Source organism: Leptodactylus fuscus, chromosome 6 (genome assembly GCF_031893055.1).
Source record: "Leptodactylus fuscus isolate aLepFus1 chromosome 6, aLepFus1.hap2, whole genome shotgun sequence".
NCBI lineage: Eukaryota > Metazoa > Chordata > Amphibia > Anura > Leptodactylidae > Leptodactylus > Leptodactylus fuscus.
In genome coordinates, this window is record NC_134270.1 from 146,502,270 (window position 1) to 146,522,164 (window position 19,895).

General features: G+C 41.4%; 1 protein-coding gene across 7 annotated transcripts in view; it reads right to left on the minus strand.

The window, feature by feature from the left end:
- PTPRT (protein tyrosine phosphatase receptor type T) overlaps positions 1-19,895 on the minus strand; it is a 265,207-nt gene that overhangs the window by 74,318 nt on the left and 170,994 nt on the right. For all 7 annotated transcript variants that reach the window (XM_075277527.1, XM_075277525.1, XM_075277524.1 and 4 more), the window contains exons 8-13: positions 9,811-10,107; positions 8,136-8,245; positions 7,812-8,013; positions 7,126-7,228; positions 5,821-6,094; positions 1,577-1,613 (exon numbers count right to left, since the gene is read on the minus strand). In XM_075277527.1, the coding sequence (XP_075133628.1) occupies positions 1,577-1,613; positions 5,821-6,094; positions 7,126-7,228; positions 7,812-8,013; positions 8,136-8,245; positions 9,811-10,107 (1,023 nt within the window). The remainder of the gene's footprint in view (positions 1-1,576; positions 1,614-5,820; positions 6,095-7,125; positions 7,229-7,811; positions 8,014-8,135; positions 8,246-9,810; positions 10,108-19,895) is intronic.

The window sequence follows — 19,895 nt, forward strand, 5'->3', positions numbered from 1 at the left end:
TAAAAAAATGGCTGGAAGAGTCTGTTTTGCATCCATGCTGACCACATAATCACAGATTCCTTAAAGACTTGAGTCTATAGGACATATTTTATGATGGCCAGTGTGAATGTAGCCTTAACTGAAATCAGCAGAATACTTTGGCACCGTACTATGTGTCCAAGCTACGGTGTATACGGTGTTGTATATAATAATTCTGCAAGAAACCATAATTGACGGCCAAAGAAACAAAGAAAATAATATTTTCTTATTTGATTGCAAAAATGAAGCACAACGATGGGCTGTATACAGTCAAGGAGCACAAGAACCATAAAAATCTCCTGTATTCGCCTTCCTACGCGCACCAATTACTCATGATTGTAAAGGGAGTGATTGGCGTCATTTTACGGAATTGCTGTAAATTGCTGTGAACCTTTAAATGTAAATACAATACAATAAACTATAGGGCGAGAGGTCACCTAACAATCCCTTTTCCCATGACAAAGTAGAAACGCATTACTTGTACTTTTTATTTCGATACGATTTCTTATGTTTTAGAATTTGTTTTTCTGGCTTTTTTTGGAAATGCCCGTCAACGTTACAGAATTTTTTTTGTAATATTTTACTGTAGGGGCATCAAATCCCATTATCTCTGTTATTTCATTAATAATTGATGTAACACCTTGGCCTTGTACTGGTTTCGATGCATTTCCTTAAAGGTAATCTATCAGCAAAATTATGCCGTATGAGCCTCACATATGCGTGAATAGCATTTAAAAAGGCTATTCAGGCACCGCCAATGGTATTTAAAAAGCCCTCCCCCCGTTTTCAACTAAGACCGTAAAAACATATACGTAAATTATACTTACCGTGCACGGTGGGCGGTTCATGCACTGGTGGACGTCATCTTCGGTCCCGCCTTGCTCTGGTGTCTTCTACCAGAAACGTCCTCCTGGGCTCGCTCTTCCACGCCTTCTTCTTCTTTTCTTCCAGCGGGTTGTGTTTAAATCCCGCGCTTGCGCAGTAGCGCTCCCTCCGGAGCGCTACTGCGCACGCTCCGGCGCCATTTTTGTTGTAGTTCTAAGGGGAACTGAGCATACTGAGCATGCTCAGTTCCCCTTAGAACTACGCGAGCATACTGCGCATGCGCAGTATGGTTGCGAACTTCCATTACCAAAAATAGCGCCGGAGCGTGCGCAGTAGCGCTCCGGAGGGAGCGATACTGCATACGTGCGTGATTTGGAAGAAACCAGTCGGAAGAAACAAAGATGGAGGCGGGGAAGCAAGAGCCCAGGAGGACGTCACTGGAAGAAGACACCAGAGGAAGGCAAGATCGAAGATGACGTCCACCAGTGCATGAACCGCCCACCGTGCTTGGTAAGTATAATTTTCATATATGTTTTTACAGTCTTAGTTTAAAATGGGGGGGGGGCATTTTAAAATACCATTAGCGGTGCCTGAATAACCTTTTTAAAGCCTATTCACGCATATGTGGGGCTCATACGGCATAATTTTGCTGATAGAGCCCCTTTAACAGCTTTTTTTTTTTTTTTTATATTACCTATTTTATTCACCAAAATTAGATAAAAAAAATATTCACCTTTTGAGGCCAGACGGACACAGCTAATTTTAGTCTCCTGGGGAAAAAAAAAAAGAGTAGTTATTACTAAATTGCTCACTTGTATTTGTCATTGTACATATTCAATTGATATTTACTTCTTTTTTACATCCATTATCTATTTTCTTATGTCAACGGTTTTGGTCTATTTGATATTAAACATTTTTGAGAATTTTCAGTGATGTTTTGAATTTTTTGAGAATTTTTGGTGATGTTTTGAATTTTTACATTATTATATTAAAAAAAAATAAATACTACAAATTAACAAATTTGAAAAAAATCAACAAAAATTTTCAAAAATGTTTAACATAAAACTTAAAAAAATGAGGTCAGTGGGGTTGCGTAGTTGGGGGCACGTAGTGATCTGAGAATGAGCTGGTGCTGGTCAATAGGTTACTGTACATAAAGATCAAGTTGAGGGCAACATATACGTATTACTTGTATACTCTGCTATCTTCATATTACAGAAAGCAAATGATGTTCTTGTTTTCCCACACGGCCACCCTCAGTTATATCGAATGGGTGATAAGGAAACAGCTAAGCAAGCTCAATTGCCTGATTCCATGAACCTATAGACTATAATGGAGAGTTACTATGTATTGATCTTTTTGCTCTAGCCAGAGGGTGGAGGATGTAGAATGTAATGTATAGTCATTGACTGCAGGTTATCTACCAATACTCTAGATCACGGGTGCGTAACCTTTTTCAGTCCAAGGGCAACTTTTTAGATACCGCTACTTGTAGGGACTGCAATAAATATCCCATCACATGTATTGGTTGTATATGCTATAAATATCCTATTATATAGAATGTGCCCTTATCTAGAGAATAGTCGTCTCCTTCTACCCAATTTATCACTCCAGGCTTTCTCCATTGTAGTTTATGGAAAAACAGTCAAGCACATCACATCTACTATGTACTACATTGGGGCGAGTCACATTAATATACCACCATCTTTCCCTCTCTATAGTACTGAACAGAAATGAGTACTTAAAGGGGAAATGTCACCAATAAATGACCTATGTGTTTAAGCCACATTTTTTAAATTAAACATTTTTTTAAAGAATTTTCCATGATTTTATTTTTAATTTTCCATGTCACAACCTATATTTAGAAAAAAAAAAGAAATCCTGCAATTTTCACTCTGGCCACTAATCCTAATAATATTTGTTTTACAATAGAAGAAAAAAAAAGAAAAAAAAACAACACCTCTCTAGATAACACCACTCCCCATCATTGGAGCCACTACTGATAATAGATGATGTCACAACTTATGTACTCTCTTTCATACACAGGGCATGTCCATGAACCTTAATGAGTTGGCTCCAGACTATGGCCATCACTATCCTGTAAAGCAGATCACTATAGTAAATGCTGATAACATAACAGAGGAGAAGCTCAGGAAAGATGGCTGCTCCCCATGGTCATGTACAAAAAAATAGAATAAAAAAAAAAATCTAAAAACAGATTATAAAAAAGTAATATTTTTTCACTGTTTGGAATAATAATAATAATAATAATAATAATAATAAAAATTATAAATTAAAAATATTTTTTTTAGGAGTGCCAGAGATGATTGGGGGCCACACGGAATAGCATCACGGGCTGCAAGTGGCCCCTGAACTGCCGGTGGTGCACCTCTGCTCTAGACCAATGAATGGCTTCCCATGTCGTTGCGTCCACCACTTCTTTCCCTGCCTTGACCCTGAGCCTCTACATTCTCAGCTCTGCTACTCCAACCTGCCATCCTCATTTCTAAATGTTTTCTCGATAAAATTGGTTTTATGCTGGAATGCAATGGCAGAGGTCGCACTAAAATCACAAATGTGTCTCTTAGTAAGGGGATCAGTTTTTAATATTTTGCCCAATTCGGTGACCGTAAGCCACAGTCCTCATCCATTTACATGCCTTCAACCAATCTAGTGCATGCTTTAGACTGTATTAAAAACATGGTGTCCTTGAACCGCAGCATAACCTAGCCTTGTATCTTCCCATTGTCTGCGGCTTCATTAAATGCATCTGCTCCATAAAAGCTGTACTATGTGCATTTCCATGTATTTTATTGCTATATGTACCACTTCACAGTACAGTGCACTTAAAGAAGAACAATGGAGGGAAGATAAAAGCAAGGCGTTATTTTGTTATACCCCTCACTAGCTCATGTACACGAACAATATGTTATACATACAGTATTATATTGTCCTTGACCGCTGTCATGTCAGTGACTTTTGAGAGAACAAGTTTTACTTTTCATGAATGCTATACAGACATCTCTGTTGCCTTACACGCCATGGGAGATCTGGTCTGGTGAGGGTCTGTCACGGTTTTGGAAATGGCAGCATGTCAATTATACCTATGGAAATGTCGGCGGTTTCCCTATAGGTATAATTGAAGAAGCAGAGGAAACTTCTTGGACTTTCTGTGAAAAATACTGCGGGAAAAACCACAATGCGTTTCTGCAACTTTTTTTCCGTAGCACTATTTCGCTGCGGCCCGCTACGTGGATAAACGCACCAGAATTTTGGATTAATTGGTTCCATACAACTAGCCTACATCCAGTGCACCACATTTATTATGTCATGTGGATATTCTTTCCTTCTGCTCAATAGTAGGCAGGGCTAAGCATGAAGGGGGCGGAAATTTTTTTAAAGGGGTGGCACTTAAGATTCAGAAATGTCTGGCAAAATTTTACCAAAATTTTGGTGCAAATCTGTGCCCCAAAGTAAGCCAATGAATAGCCTTAGATGCACCGAATTAATCATCCAACCATCAGTAGAGATGAGCGAGCAGTAAAATGTTCGAAGTTCGATGTTCGATATTCGTCTCGAGTAGCCCCTCAGTATTCGACTACTCAAATCCAATATCGAACCCTATTATAGTCTATGGGGGGAAAATGCTCGTTTCAGGGGTAGGCAACGTTCGATCAAATTATACTTACCAAGTCCACGAGTGAGGGTCGGGCTGGATCCTCCGTGCAGTCTTCTCCTTGCAGCGTCCCCGCGGCGTCTTCCGGTTCTGAATTCACTCTGCCAGGCATCGGGCCTGGGCAGAGCCGACTGCACATGCCTGCACTACAAGCGGACATGCTCAGTCGGCTCTGCCCAGGCCCGATGCCTGGCAGAGTGAATTCAGAGCCGGAAGACGCCGCGGGGAAGCTGCACGGAGAAGACTTCTAAAGGTAACAGAAGAACCAGCATTGATTGGCCGACTGTATAGCATTCGGCCAATCAATGCTGGTTCTGCATTGAACTTTTACATTCGAACAGCGAGCGGTACTCGATCGAGTACGAGTATTTCGAATACCGTAGTATTCGATCAAATACCTACTCGATCGAGTACTACTCGCTCATCTCTAACCATCAGCCCCTGCAAAAGTGATATTGCAGACTGGACTCCTGCCGGTATGATCTAGGCTAGGTTCACATGGCGTAATTTCGAGCTGATTGCGAGACAGATAACACCTTAAAATCAGCTCTGAATTCTATCGGGAATCTGCCGCTCATTGTTTTTAATGGGAGGCAGCGACAGACATTTCTTTTTTCAGGATGCTGAAGAAAGTAGCGTCCTGTTCAATCCTCCGTTCTGGCGCTGGGATGTCTGAATGATTTATGAAGAGGCCGCGGCCTCTTCACAGATCTCTTCTTCTCTACACCACTTTGTGTTTTTATTTAGACTGGTGTACAATATGTTTGGTAAAGTGAAGAAAGAGAAAAATGAGAATGTATTGTAATAGTCAAAGACAGTGACGTAACTAAAGTCTTGTGGGCCCCAGTGTAATCTTTTGTCCGGAGCCCCCTACCTCGTCTCTACAGTGAATTCTTGATAGTGATGGTTGTGGGTACTAAGGAGTTTAATCCACCTTAGTGTGGTTAGGGGGTCTAGGGGTTTCCTTGGCTTATGGGTCAGATGGAAGCTGCAATCTCAATACTGATGCCAGTGCTTATGGGCCCCCTAAGACTCCTGGGCCCTGGTGCAAACTGGTCAAAGAGTATAAGACAAAAAATAGGACCCTTTGGAACTGATTGACATAAAGTAACTTGGGATTCTCCACTACCTTCTAGGCCAGAAGGCCCCTTTAGACCACTTCTCTGGCTTATTTGTCCCCATTAATGCAGATACAATTGTCCTCTATAGGTTTATCCCCACCATGAGAAAAGTGGTATGGAGACCACATGATCTTACATAGTGAAAACCATACAGCCTTATTATATAAGATATATATTTACCCCATTGGCAGTGCTCAAAGCCTGGAAATAAATGCTATAACTCTTCACCGGTGACAGAGGTGGGTTCCAATATCCGTTGTAAGTCCTGTTGTCTCCAACCGTAAAGGGCTGTGAAGATGCCAACTGTGTTGGTTTCAGCTCTGCTGCAAAGTAATGTGGGGACTCCATAACGGAGGCGTTTCGGTAACTGACCGGTACTGGAAAGCATCCACTGCCATCCGCAGCCCTCCCTGACCTCTGCGTCCGCTCCTCCTTGACTACTAGTTGGTATACACTGTGGGGACGATAACCAAAGGAAAGACATTAAATACAGGATTAAGGGGATAGTGGAGTGTAGCTATATACCGACTCGGAGAGAAAGTAACAGAAACCAGGACAGGCCTCATTAACTATCATTAGATTATTAGGATATGTGTTGCTTGGACCGATTTCGGGAAAAATATGAAAGGCCAGCTGCAGAGGAGAGATTGATGAGACTGTCTTATTGTGTGCTTACTTAGCTAGAAATACTTTATGGTTGTTCACACACTGAAAAACTGAGGCCATTGTGAGGACAAGAGCGCATACGGTGCAGGATTACTGAGGTAGTAAATTATACAACAAGTATTAGTACTTGTTCCATGGGTGTATACGGAGAAGGAGGAGAAGGCCCAAAAAGCCTCTGATAGATGGGTTGTATACTTAGTGCTGTTGATCCAGAGGAAGAGACTTAAAGGTATTTTATTGTGAAATTTTGACTGTGGGGGCCATGTTAACGGCCACTTAGTCCACATTGCCCCTATTACCATATATACTCGAGTATAAGGCGACTTTTCAGCACAGTTTTTATGCTGAAAAAGCCCCCCTCGGCTTATATTCGAGTCAGGGTCCAACTCAGGAGCGTAACTACCGGGGTAGCAGCGGTAGATGCTGCCACAGGGCCCGGGACATTAGGGGGCCTGGCGACAGCCGCTACCGCTGCGGTTTTTGTTTCTTTTTAATAGGCCGTTACTGACTGGAGTAACTCCAGCCGGTAATGGGCCCTCCTTACTTACCGATCCTGGCAGATAGAAATAAATCCCAATATTCCCCCCCCTAGGCTTATATTCGAGTCAAATTGTGGTAAAATTAGGGGCCTCGGCTTATATTCAGTAGGCTTATACTCGAGTATATATGAGTATATGTGACAGGTCCTGCTGTTTATAAGGTAGCTTGCAATGGCCTGTATGGCACGGACTAAAATAAATTGGTGAGACAAGTCCGACCATGGAGCTATAGTTCATGCACCCTCCCTAGAGATGTGATGTAGATACACAAATATTTTACCTTACAGGAGCCCCCCGAGATTGTGCTGGCTTTAACCAAACGGTAATTGTGGTTTCTGTTTCATTCAAAGGAGCCTCGGCCTCTGAATCAATAAGAGAAGGAGCTGTGAAAGATCAACGTACAAAGAGTATTTGTTAGAAAAGTAGACATCTTGTAAGGAACAAAAGGTACGTAAAAGTATACGGAATATAGATTAAAAGGAATGTGTCCGCAATTTAAAACCAGATAATGAAAAATATAACTTTTTGTCATTGTAGATGTTTTTGTTCTATTTTCAGTGCATGATTTGGTGCGGCCATTTTGTATAAGCTTCTACTATGCTTTGTTAACAGCATTCAGTGATATGCTTTACAGCAGTCTCATGGCCATAGGCAGCAATAGTCTGAAGCCAAGTCAATGAGATCTATAGAAAATGGATGCAATGATGAATCAGTAGTGTTATCTATAGAAGCGTGATCTTCTATTGTAATCCTGTCTGTGAAGTAAATGAGGTGTGTACTGTAATGAAAACTCCTACAGAATTGGCCAATGTCTATAATTAGACTCAGTGGCCGGAGTGAAAAGATTTATAGAAATTTATAGAAAGTCAGAATTAAAAAAAAAAAAAAAAACTTTTAAAAAATAGGTAATCTTCTAGTGACACATTCCCTTTAAGTAACATTTGTAGAGAGACAATGGTTAGGAACCTGCAATTTTTGTAGCAATTCGGGTTGTGACTGGTGGTCCAAAGCCCTTGCTAGTACTCGCTCGTAAGGTAAATGAGTAGGTGGAACCAGGATACAACCCAACAAACAGATGATGGGTCTCATTGCGCAGTTTGAAGATCCGACCTTTTTGATTTGCCAGTTCCGCACTTGGATCTAGAGATCCTACAGCCTTGTAGGAGATCTGAGGGAAGAAGATGCGGATGAGATATGTAATGAACATTCATACAGCACTGTAATGTGTGATAATGTTTAACTGTAGGAGAAATGTAGAAGAACTGTTGGCAATGGCCACTCGCCTGGTACCTCATACATGGAGATGACCCCATTTGTCTCATTTGGAGCTTTCCACTGTAGGTAAATCTTCTCCTCAAAAGGTCCACCTTGTATGGACTCTAAAGGAATGGGACCAGGCACTGAAGGAAAAGACAATGTCTATTAATAATTGGCAATGACATATTGAATTGTGATAAATGTCTATATCAACTGGTTGTGAGCCATGTCTATCTATATTTTGTCTGTTTGTTGCATTTGTCCTTTTGGGTGGTGTGGCTGAACTCCATTTTCGTTCATGAATGCCACCCATCTGCACAAGGCTTATTTTAATATGGGTGAACTACAGTCCCCTCTACATTTAGAGACCAACGGTCCAGAAAGAGGAGGCTGTTTGTGGTGTATGCTATGCATAATATGAATGAACTACACTTGCCCTTTAAACATGGGAGACCAAGAGCATGAGAGGGGACTCATTTTAGTGTAGAGACCCACAGAACATAGGTTGCCTTGTCATTGGCAGATGGGCTTAAAAACAGTTTATCAAAGTGTGAAAACCAAGAACCTCATTTTCATGTCTATCTATCTATCTATCTATCTATCTATCTATCTATCTATCATCTATCAATCTATCTATCTATCTATCTATCTATCTATCTATCTATCTATCTATCATCTATCAATCTATCTATCTATCTATCTATCTATCTATCTATCTATCTATTATAGGTGGGTGAAATCCCTGAAGCCTTCTTCATAGTACATTCATGGTACAGAGCCGCCCAAGTGATCAGGAAGTTGGCTGTCTGGTTCCCTGCTATGAGGGACTGCGGAGGACTCTGGAGAGTACAAGGAATACAAAGGCCTCTGTTGTTCCTAATTGTCAAATGATTGATCTCATGACCACTGGTGTGTCAGTACTAGGAGGAAGAGTTACAGCACGTGGAAATGAACAAAAAAAAGTGTATGTATATATATATATATATATATATATATATATATATATATATATATATATATATAGTTATACATGTGAAATAAAGAATACGTTACGAAGTACATAAAAAAATAAAAAAATAAATAAAATAGTAAAAAAAAAAAGCTTTAAAAATATAAATATAAGTTCTAAATCACCTCCTGTCCCTAGAAAAAAAAATACATTATATATATATATATATATATATATATATATATATATATATCATAAACCACCGGGTTTTTTTCAATACAAGGTGATCTAAGCAATAGATATTCCCCAAAATGGTATAACTAAAAAGTACAGCTGGCCCCGCAAAAAAAACACTCTATGCAACCCTGTACAGCTGCAGGGTCACCTGTCAATGTGGCCTTGCAGCTGTTGCAAAACTACAACTCCCATATATTAAATATTTTACCATTTTTTGCTTCAAAATTTTTTTTCCCTATTTTCCTCCTCTAAAACCTAGGTGCGTCTTATAGTCCAGTGCGTCTTATAGTCTGAAAAATACGGTACTTAAATGTAAAAAAAAAACAAAACAAAAATTTTTTCAACATATAGGCTTAAAAATTATGTATATAAAATACTCTGGGCCTTTTTATGGATCTTTGAAATATACAGTACACTTAATATAAAATACTCTGGGCCTTCAAGATCCTGCAAACTCCATACAGTATATCCATTACATATGCTATAGTAAAGAGGTGTACAAGTATTCTGGCTACTACCCACCATCTTCCTCAGTGTGTACCACGACTTCTCCACTCTCCATTCTCCCCTCAGGGTTGCTGAGTACAAGTCGTAGATACACAGCGGTGTGTGGTCGGAGACCCCGTAAGGTGTAGTGACTTGAAGTCAGAATCAGCTCCTCGGTTTCTACCCGTTCCTCTCCCAGTTGATAGCTGTAGTGCAGGGTTAAGTTATAGCTATGACATCGAGTGACGGTGTAGCCAAAAGGTTCCCATTGCAGGGTGAGTTGGCGGGCCCGGATATCCACCAGTTCCACATTCTGAGGCCCGTGCACAGGCTCTGTAGATAGAAGATATTTCGTATTTATTATCCTATGACTAATATTTATCACCTTCTATGGTATCTACCGTGTAACTTTATAAATGTATGTTCAGTGGGGGTCTACCTACCGAGACCCTCATCTATAGATAAAACAAAGGTCCTCCATTCCAGAGCCTGTATCCAAAAATTTGTCAATAAAAATTCTGTTATGGTTGACTGAATAATAAATTGGCCCAATATTCTGCAAAAAAATAAATTTTTAATAAAATATATGTATTCTTTTAAATATGATACAATATACAGAGTCTCATCGACACCATATTACAGAACAATGAGCACAAAATGTGGATAACATTGGCCACTCAAATTATCATTGTGTCTATGGACGCCTGGAGCTTCATATGTAGGCAGCCTCTAGTTATTGTATGCCTATGACTTTGATGGTTTCTTCCTCTTGTATTTTGATATATCTCTTATTCCTATTCTCCGTCCTATCCGCCGCTCAATCATCTCCGGTGCCCCTATTCCGTGTTAGGGCTGAATGACAGGCTACACGGCTGTTATCATTCAGCAGGGGGCCTACGGCTGGTGCCAGCTCCCCTGTGAGATGTGTCAGACTGCCCATGTCATTCATGCAGCCTGGCGTCTTGCTTCTCTGCCAGGATCTGCCACTTGTGCTGTCACTTACGCTCTGGGACACACCGCTTGTCCTTATCGCTAAGCTATGAGTTACAGATCGTCCATCCCATTGGAGACCATGTAATTCTCCTGTTAACCTTTTCACTGCTGATATTGCATACGGCAAACTAACAATTAAGGAAATTGTTGCAAAGAACCTGTGGTATGACATTGAGTGATACCTGATCTCGCGGCCGGTTGATTATTTGGACAGCGTTATTATATCAGGCAAGTTCAGGGGCTGAGATGTCATTATTAGACTATTATTCTCCCAACCACTGATTAGAAGAAATGAGCCACTTGTTGCCTATGACAGACATGTCCGCTGCTAAGACATAGGTAAGATCCCACTTCATCCTTGCTAATAATGTAATTGCTGGAGAGCTTTTCTTTGCTGTAAGACTATGGACTAAAGTATATATTCGCCGATTATTATTCACCGTCACAATAATAATATTTTATTTACAGCTTTTGGGGTCAGTGGGAGCGAGATCGGCTTCAGGAACTGGCAGACGTCCTTTGGGCATCATATATATCATAAGGTGACTGATACACACATTTGAGCCTGACACGAACAGAGCCGGCAAACTACATTCTACTATGTTAGAATGCCTTCTAGATTGTCCGATTCATGCCTACCACAGGAAATCTCCACTTAAAGTGTACCTTCGGGTATAAAAAAAAATAAATCAGAAATGAATAGTACAAGATAATATATGAAACTTTGTAATATATCTTAATATCTTCTCCACTTTTCAGGCAGAGTTACTTTATACTTATTAGTCTATGAAGAAGAGAGGGGGAATAGAAAATACAACCTATTTAATTGCTGCTGTTACACTCTGCTGTTCTATAAGCTTTTAACATGGCTAGGTTTGAAGATAAGAGGCTATTAGTGCACAGAACGAGGCAACAAATCAACCTCTCCCTTCTCCATAGAGCTGAATATAGAGATGAATACTATGTATACAAGTAGTCAGATTGAAGATAAAGAACAGGAGAACAGTTTAATAAGTGGTGAAGGAAACTGATCTCCTTAATAAGATATATTACATTATATTAATTTTTGTGGTAACAAGTCCATTTTAATACCCCTCTCTTCCGACAGACTATTTGTGACTTCTTAGACTAGCACATATGGACTTTATCCTGCTCATCTCTTGTTAAGACTGGACGGAGAAGATAACTATAGTCTATATTTGTGATAGGGGGGATATCGTCACTCCATAGGGAGAGACCACCATTTAGGTGTGTGGAGTCTTATTAAGCCATTAGCGCTCCACTGTGCAAGGGGACATGGGAAGAATATGCAAATCTGACTTCCATGATGTAATTAGGAAGTCAGTGCCTCAATGCACACCAATAGAGGGCGCTCACTCAGGATGTGCAAGTCTATCTTCCATGATGTAATTAGGAAGACAGAGGGATAGTTAACAAGTACTAGACCACAAGTCATTTACAGGCCTGGTGCCATCCATCACATATCTCAAGGGCTGGATGGCGAAAATGCTTTGACCCTAATTATACATGATAATGTATGGTTGGCTGTGATTTCACATGACTACGATCTGCGAGGTCACCAGGAGTTTATTATATCAGCTAGATACACCAGTCATAATAATAATAAAACCAAGTGATGTGATGAATATTAATTATTTATGACATTGGCGAATGCAAGGATCTGAACAAGCTTGAGAACAGCTATATTGTGATGACTATACGGCACAATTGGAGCATAAAACAGTGGTTCTTGTAGGGTGTTCCTGTAGACAGTGGTTTTTACCAAAGGTCCAAGGAAACACAACTGGTAAATCAGTGTCATGGGTGCCCAATGCTTATAGATGTGTGTCCGGGAGGAGAAGCTAGCCCATTTGGTCCAATCCCATAGAATGTGACACAGATTACTAAAAAAAAAGTTACTGGCTGGCTTTGGTAGGAAGGTTTACTAAAAGTACGTGTAAGATCAGGAGAGGAGGATGGAGGCAGAGCAACCCAGTGGTGAGGGTCTGGTTCTGATCCCATAACCCGCAGATCAAACTCAGTTCCATCATGAAGAATCTGGCAGATGAATTACAGTAATTTTAACTCCAAGGACAACCCCTTTAGTGAGAAACCTATGATACGGTTACTGTGGGTACTCTCACTGAGGTATGGGGCTACAATATGTATCTGAGTCAGGGTAGGAGTTTCTGGTGCGGCTTACTTCAACACTTTATGTAGGTGTCACTAGGGTACCAGTCTCCAAATATAATAATGTAGACTGTCTTTTCAAATAACTTGTACCTTACAAATGCAGTATATTATATGGGTCAGGACCCGTAATGTCAATAAACCATCATAATTGGATAGTAATAGAGCACATACCCTTATTTGCCTATTTTTGCAAAAAAATGATGCATCTACCATGGTAACAGCTATTTGCCATGTGCTCATATTCAGAGACATTTTTAATATTCATTTTCTCCTATTAAAAGTTTAAAAACTTTAAAAAATTTTAGTGTATTGTATAAATCAAGGCTTGTTTGTCCTTGGTTCATGTTCATGAAGCCTTGATAATATTTGGGGAGGTGGAATTAGACAATGTGGTTCTTAGGCATGTTACCATCGGTGAGAAATGGTGGGCAGTAAATTACGGCATACTTGGTCATATGGGTGGGTTGAAAATATCTAGTAATATGGCGCTGGGTCGTAGGAACCTACAAAGGGTCGAAAACATGTAAAGGATGTGTAACTCTTAGTACAACTTTTTATTCTAGTTTAGCAGACATATTTTCAAATATAATATTACAGAGTTGGCCAAAAGTATTGGCACCCCTGCAATTCTGTCAGATAATACTAATTTTCTTCCAGAAAATGATTGCAAGCACAAATTCTTTGTATTATTATCTTCATTTATTTTGCTTGCAATGAAAAAAACACAAAAGAGAATGAAAAAAAAGTCAAATCATTGTCATTTTACACGAAACTCCAAAAATGGGCCAGACAAAAGTATTGGCACCCTCAGCCTGTGTCCTTGTGTGTACCACATTGAGCATGGAGAAAAGAAAGAAGACCAAAGAACTGTCTGAAGCAAAATTGTGAGGAAGCATGAGCAATCTCAAGGCTACAAGTCCATCTCCAAAGACCTGAATGTTCCTGTGTCTACCGTGCGCAGTGTCATCAAGAAGTTTAAAGCCCATGGCACTGTGGCTAACCTCCCTAGATGTGGACGCAAAAGAAAAATTGACGAGAGATTTCAACGCAAGATTGTGTGGATGGCGGATAAAGAACCTCGACTAACATCCAAACAAGTTCAAGCTGCCCTGCAGTCCGAGGGTTCAACAGTGTCACCCCGTACTATCCGTCGGCGTCTGAATGAAAAGGGACTGTATGGTAGGAGACCCAGGAAGACCCCACTTCTTACCCAGAGACATAAAAAAGCCAGGCTGGAGTTTGCCAAAACTTACCTGAGAAAGCCAAAAACGTTTTGGAAAAATGTTCTCTGGTCAGATGAGACAAAAGTAGAGCTTTTTGGGAAAAGACATCAACATAGAGATTACAGGAAAAAAAAGAGGCCTTCAAAGAAAAGAACACGGTCCGTACAGTCAGACATGGCGGAGGTTCCCTGATGTTTTGGGGTTGCTTTGCTGCCCCTGGCACTGGACTGCTTGACCGTGTGCATGGCATTATGAAGTCTGAAGACGACCAACACATTGTGCAGCATAATGTAGGGCCCAGTGTGAGAAATCTGGGTCTCCCTCAGAGGTCAGGGGTCTTCCAGCAGGACAATGACCCAAAACACACTTCAAAAAGCACTAGAAAATGGTTTGAGAGAAAGCACTGGAGACTTGTAAAGTGGCCAGCAATGAGTCCAGACCTGAATCCCATAGAACACCTGTGGGGGAGAGATCTCTTGATGGCAGTTTGGAGAAGGCCCCCTTCACATCTCAGGGACCTGGAGCAGTTTGCCAAAGAAGAATGGTCTAAAATTCCAGCAGAGCCTTGTAAGAAACTCATTGATGGTTACCGGAAGCGGTTGTGCGCAGTTATTGTGTCTAAAGGTTGTGCTACCAAGTATTAGGCTGAGGGGGCCAATACTTTTGTCCGGCCCATTTTTGGAGTTTTGTGTAAAATGATCAATGATGTGACTTTTTTTTCATTCTCTTTTGTGTTTTTTCATTGCAAGCAAAAAAGCAAAATTAACACCACAGGGGTGCCACTACTTTTGGCCAACACTGTAGGTAATACTAATAGAAAGTGATTGTGCCTTCAGGATCCTCATCTTTTGGCCAAAATAATGTAAGACATCTCTCACTCTGGAGGACCTGTCTGTCCTTATTATAAAAACCATTGATTTGAATGGACAATGTGTAATACTTTATTTGCCCTGTGGGGGCACTGCAGGGAGACCACTGATCTCCATCAGGAGAACACTTTATTATCCGCTAATTGTCAGGGGATCTTAGTAACAAGAAGGAATGCTCCAACTTTATCACAGTGGCTGAAGCTGGATGATAAATCTGATGTATCTTTAGTCCGCCATCGCTTGGTCCGATTCTGGCACACATTGGTACATTTTAAAGGGGGTTTCCCATCTTTAGAAGTTATCTCCTATCCATTGGACAGGGAATAACTTGCATGTTGGTGAGGGTCCAACTGCTGATACCCCCTACTGATCAGGAGACTGGGGAGTTTTGTCCACTGTTCTGATTGGAGCATTGGTTGGGACTGGTCCATTCATTTCAATGGAAGCGTTGAAGACAGGACTTCAGTTATCTCCCTCACTTCTAATTAAATGAAGGGGGAGCAACACTCCCATTTTTCTAGATTGATGTAGGTATGCCCACTGATATGCAAGTTACTCGCTGTCCAATGGATAGGAGTTCATTTCTAAGCATGGAAATATCCCTTTAAGCCCTGCCCCTTTCCTGACAAACCAAACCTGCTTCCAATTAAGCCCCATCCCCTGGTCCAGCTGATTAATGAGGAGGCCTGTGTCTTTATAAGGCCGGTTATACACGACCGTGTTCTAGCTGCTGGACATCATTGAACGGCAAGGCCAGTGCTTGGATGTCATGCATGTGCTGCCCGTGTACCAGCCGTGCTTCACTGTCCTATTCATTCAATGAATAGTTGCCGCGGAAGTACGGTAGCAAAACTGGACAGGAAAAGGAGCTGTCCTGAGTTTTGAGGCCGGGACTGTCTGCCTGGTCACAGAACCGTGCAAGTCAAGGTTGTGTGCGTGGGCCAACAGAAATGAATACACGGATAGCACACTGGCCCACGCCATGGGGTCTTAATCAATCAATCCATGCACCAGTCAGGGCCTTTATTAAGACTGACGTACGATACGCCAGTCTTAATAAATCTTCCCCATTGACTGGAATGTATGACAAAAGTGCATGCTTGTATCTCTCTGCGGAAGAAAAATCTGAATACAGGCATAGAATTCAATGGCTCTGTGTGGAAAACACAAACAGAAATCAGTGACATGTGAATGAGGCTTTAACCTTGCACTTGCAGTAACCTTACAGGCCTTCCCTTTCATTCGCCTCTTTGCCCACCATAGTCCCAACACATTTTTAAGACAGTGACAAAGGGGTTAACAAGTAAATCCTCCCATAGCCCTATTTAAGTCTGCACTGAATGCAGTCGGATCCAAGTCATTTCCGCACATTATCATACACTTTCTGCTTCATTTATTTTGCTCTGTCCCTGGAAAAATTGTGTGTCTTATTTTCAGTGTGATTACATTTTCATCATGACATATTCGCAGCCTCAGACAATGGGGCCGCGGCTCTCTGAGCTGACTCATGGAAGTGGGAGCGATCGAGTACGCAAGGAAAAAAAAAAACCTGTCCAGCTCTGAGCGTGCACTGAATCCTAAACTTGGTAGAGAGAAGAAAATAGGAGAGGCAGGCGGAATGGGGAAACAGAACAGAGGCAGGAAGAAAACAGGCGGAAAAAAAAAGAGCGACTGGAATATAATAATAAAAGGAATAAGAAAAGAGAGTCAGAGAGAAACAAGGGACTGAAATAAGAAGGAAGCAGGTAGCATGAAATGAGAGGAGGTGAATAAGGACTCCAGGGGATTAGGAAAAGTGACAGGAGACGGGGACTCGAGTAAATACAGAAGCACATTCCCCATAGGAGACAATAGGGAGACGGCACCGCCAGCAAGAGGTGCAATAGATCAAAGTGAAGAATGACTGAAAGTAGAAGTCAAGATAGGGAAATGGAAGGAAGAAAAATGCAGGTCGGTAATGATTTGGCACAAAGGAATTGCTGAATGGGAAGGGAGAGATAAACATGGGAGACTGCGAGCGAGGAAAGAATAGCGCAGGGGCAAACAGTCATCAACAATGGAGGTTTCAGCCAGGGACAGATGGATGGTTCTGGGAAGTGACTCCATGTATAGAGTGACAGATGAGGGACGGGGATGAAAAGTGTAAAAGGAAATAAAGGATTAAAAGAAACCCCAGAGAAATGCAATTCACCTGCGAGAGAGACCAGTGTATGCTAGTAGTGGAGAATGGAGCTGCCCACACTTCAATAGCTGGCCACCTCATGCATTATACAAGAGCCAGGCTGGCATTGCCCTTGATGTGTGTTTATTCACAGACTGTGTGCAACCTGTCTCTGGATCCTTTATCTATAGCGAGCAGCTCTGACTCTACAAGAACGGTAGCACGGGCTGAAATCTTACGGTGGCAGGTATCCTTTAATGGTATAAAGACCCACAGATCCCAATGGAGCTCTTGGATTATGTCCCCACAATGCCCATTTACCATAGGACAGACAGAAAGTCAATAAGAGTAATGAGACTGGTGGTCCTTTGTCTTCCATTTGGAGCAATGATCACAAATGCACTACTCTACTGGAAGGCTATGGGACTGTCGTAGATAGCCACACTGTAATGTCCAAGAAAAACGAACATCTGAAATAACCTTTTATCTTAGATCTGCGATGACAGCCAAGACCCCTGCAAATATGTTGTTCTGGGACAGAGTGGCTTCAGGGTAATGTTTGCATGCTGTAAGTCACACTGCCCTCACTTTGCCAGGTTTTAGTTCAGTCCTTTTAGTGTCAAAAAGTATTTATTGAAAGATAAAAAATATTGAACAGAAGTTAAAGAATAAGATATGTGCATGGTCTGTGCATCAATGCAAGGCAAGGCATGCATAATATAACAAGGCAGCAACAAGCACAAGATGAGCTCATCTGTACGACCTGGAAGGAGGAAAGCAAGGCAGAAAAACCAATGGAAAGGGGGCAACTGAAAAGGGGGAAAAAGAAGGGGAAATAGTATAAAAAATGGGGGGAATGACCCTGCTGTTAGACCTATTAGCCAATGGGGTCCAACTCTTGTCAAAGAGTGGGCGAGTGTCTGAGATGTCTCATGAAGCATTATAGTGTCAAGTGGGTGAACCACATCAGAGAGAGATAGGGTCTCTTCCTATTAATGGCGATATAAAGGCGAACAGGCATCAAAATATACTGAAGCAATTTATGTTAGGCATGTATAAGACTAGCCAGATTGAGGCTCAGGAGAAAGACTGGAGCAGACAACGGGAATGACTGCCCAAAACGCTGTTGGGCCAATCTATGGATAGCCATCCAAAAGGAACAGGGTGGAAACTATGGACCCAATAAGTCCTGTGCAGGATTTTCCAGGAGGGCTCCATAAGAGTGACCTGCTAACTGTCCTTGCTGATGGATGTGCAACAGTTATTCCACTGAGCTAGGGTCAAGATGAAGTCAAGATCTCGTTCCCAGGCTGTCATGAAGTCCAGCTTGGTATCGTTTGGTGGAGCAGTCAGTGAACCATATATAAAAGAGGAGTCTTTATCAGTTTCTCTATGCAAACACAGTCGTACAATGCAAGATGGGGAAGATTCCAAATGGGAGTGAAGGAGCACAAAAAAGTAAAAGATCTGTGTCCTCCTAAAGTCCTCTGAGGCAGGCTAGGAGTATCTGAAAACGCCCAGTCCACTAAAGATGTAGCAACAAATAAAATCCAAAGAGCCAAACCACAATTTGGATTTGGAAAGCAGGGAGTCAAGAATGAAAATATCTGCAGTGGGGGATAGGCCATCACTATTAGAAACTGGATAACCCCTTTAAGAGACCAATTTTTCATCTTTCCTTCCTATCTATGGAAGCCAACAAGACTGTACCAAAAAGCATCAACTTTCATAGACACCTTAACCTGAACACAAAGTTAAGACACCAATCCTCATGAAGATATGATAAACTGATCAGCAGAACAAATGAAAGTCACATCCGGAACAGTCACTCTAAGAAGCAATGCAGCGGTATGTGGCAGATGAATATTACCAGCATTTGTCTATAAAAAGACATTACTGACCTTAGTTATGAATATATATTTAGGCATTAAAGGAATATATATTTAGGCAAATTCTGCATGGCCTAGATTTTGCAGAAATGATCAGAAGTATTAATGAAATTTACAGACAAGAGCGTCTACACCTATTCTCCTCCTTCACACTAAGCTATCGGGGCTGACCTCTCATTAAAGGGGTTTTCAAGGCTGAATAATTGATGACCTATCCTTAGGATAGGTCATCAATTAAAAATAAGCACCTAAGCATTGCAGACTCCCCAGTACTTACCAAGTACAATGCCATACAGCAGCATTGACTTGTTGGGCTAGCAAACTCATACAAATACCTCGCAGCAAAGTGAGTGGCGTGGCATAGTGTGGGCCCGGTATGACACGGTTTGGAACAGAGGGGTGGACTTAAAGGTAAGAGCGTCAGCGTTAGGTTAGGAGGCGGGAGGGTGCATAGGACTAGTAAGAAAGGAAATTTACTGGAGGAAAGAGGATGGAGGCTACGACCAGTACCTCCTGGGTGGGTGAGGGTTCCTGAGGAATCCCATACTAGAAACAGTCCAGAAGGATTTTAGCATTTCACACATCCTTTCTTGTGAGTGCCTGTGGGGAGGAGTAAACCCCTAGTGCTTAATGGGGTGGATTTAGGGGTCCATTTGAGATATGGTTACCCCTCTTGGCATTGAGTTGTGCATGATCAGTTGTGTGGTTCCCACTGGGGCAGTTCCATGTGATGGTTTCTAAATAAAACAGGAGGCAGAATTTGTTATCGCCAAATAATGTGGCCTTAGGGATT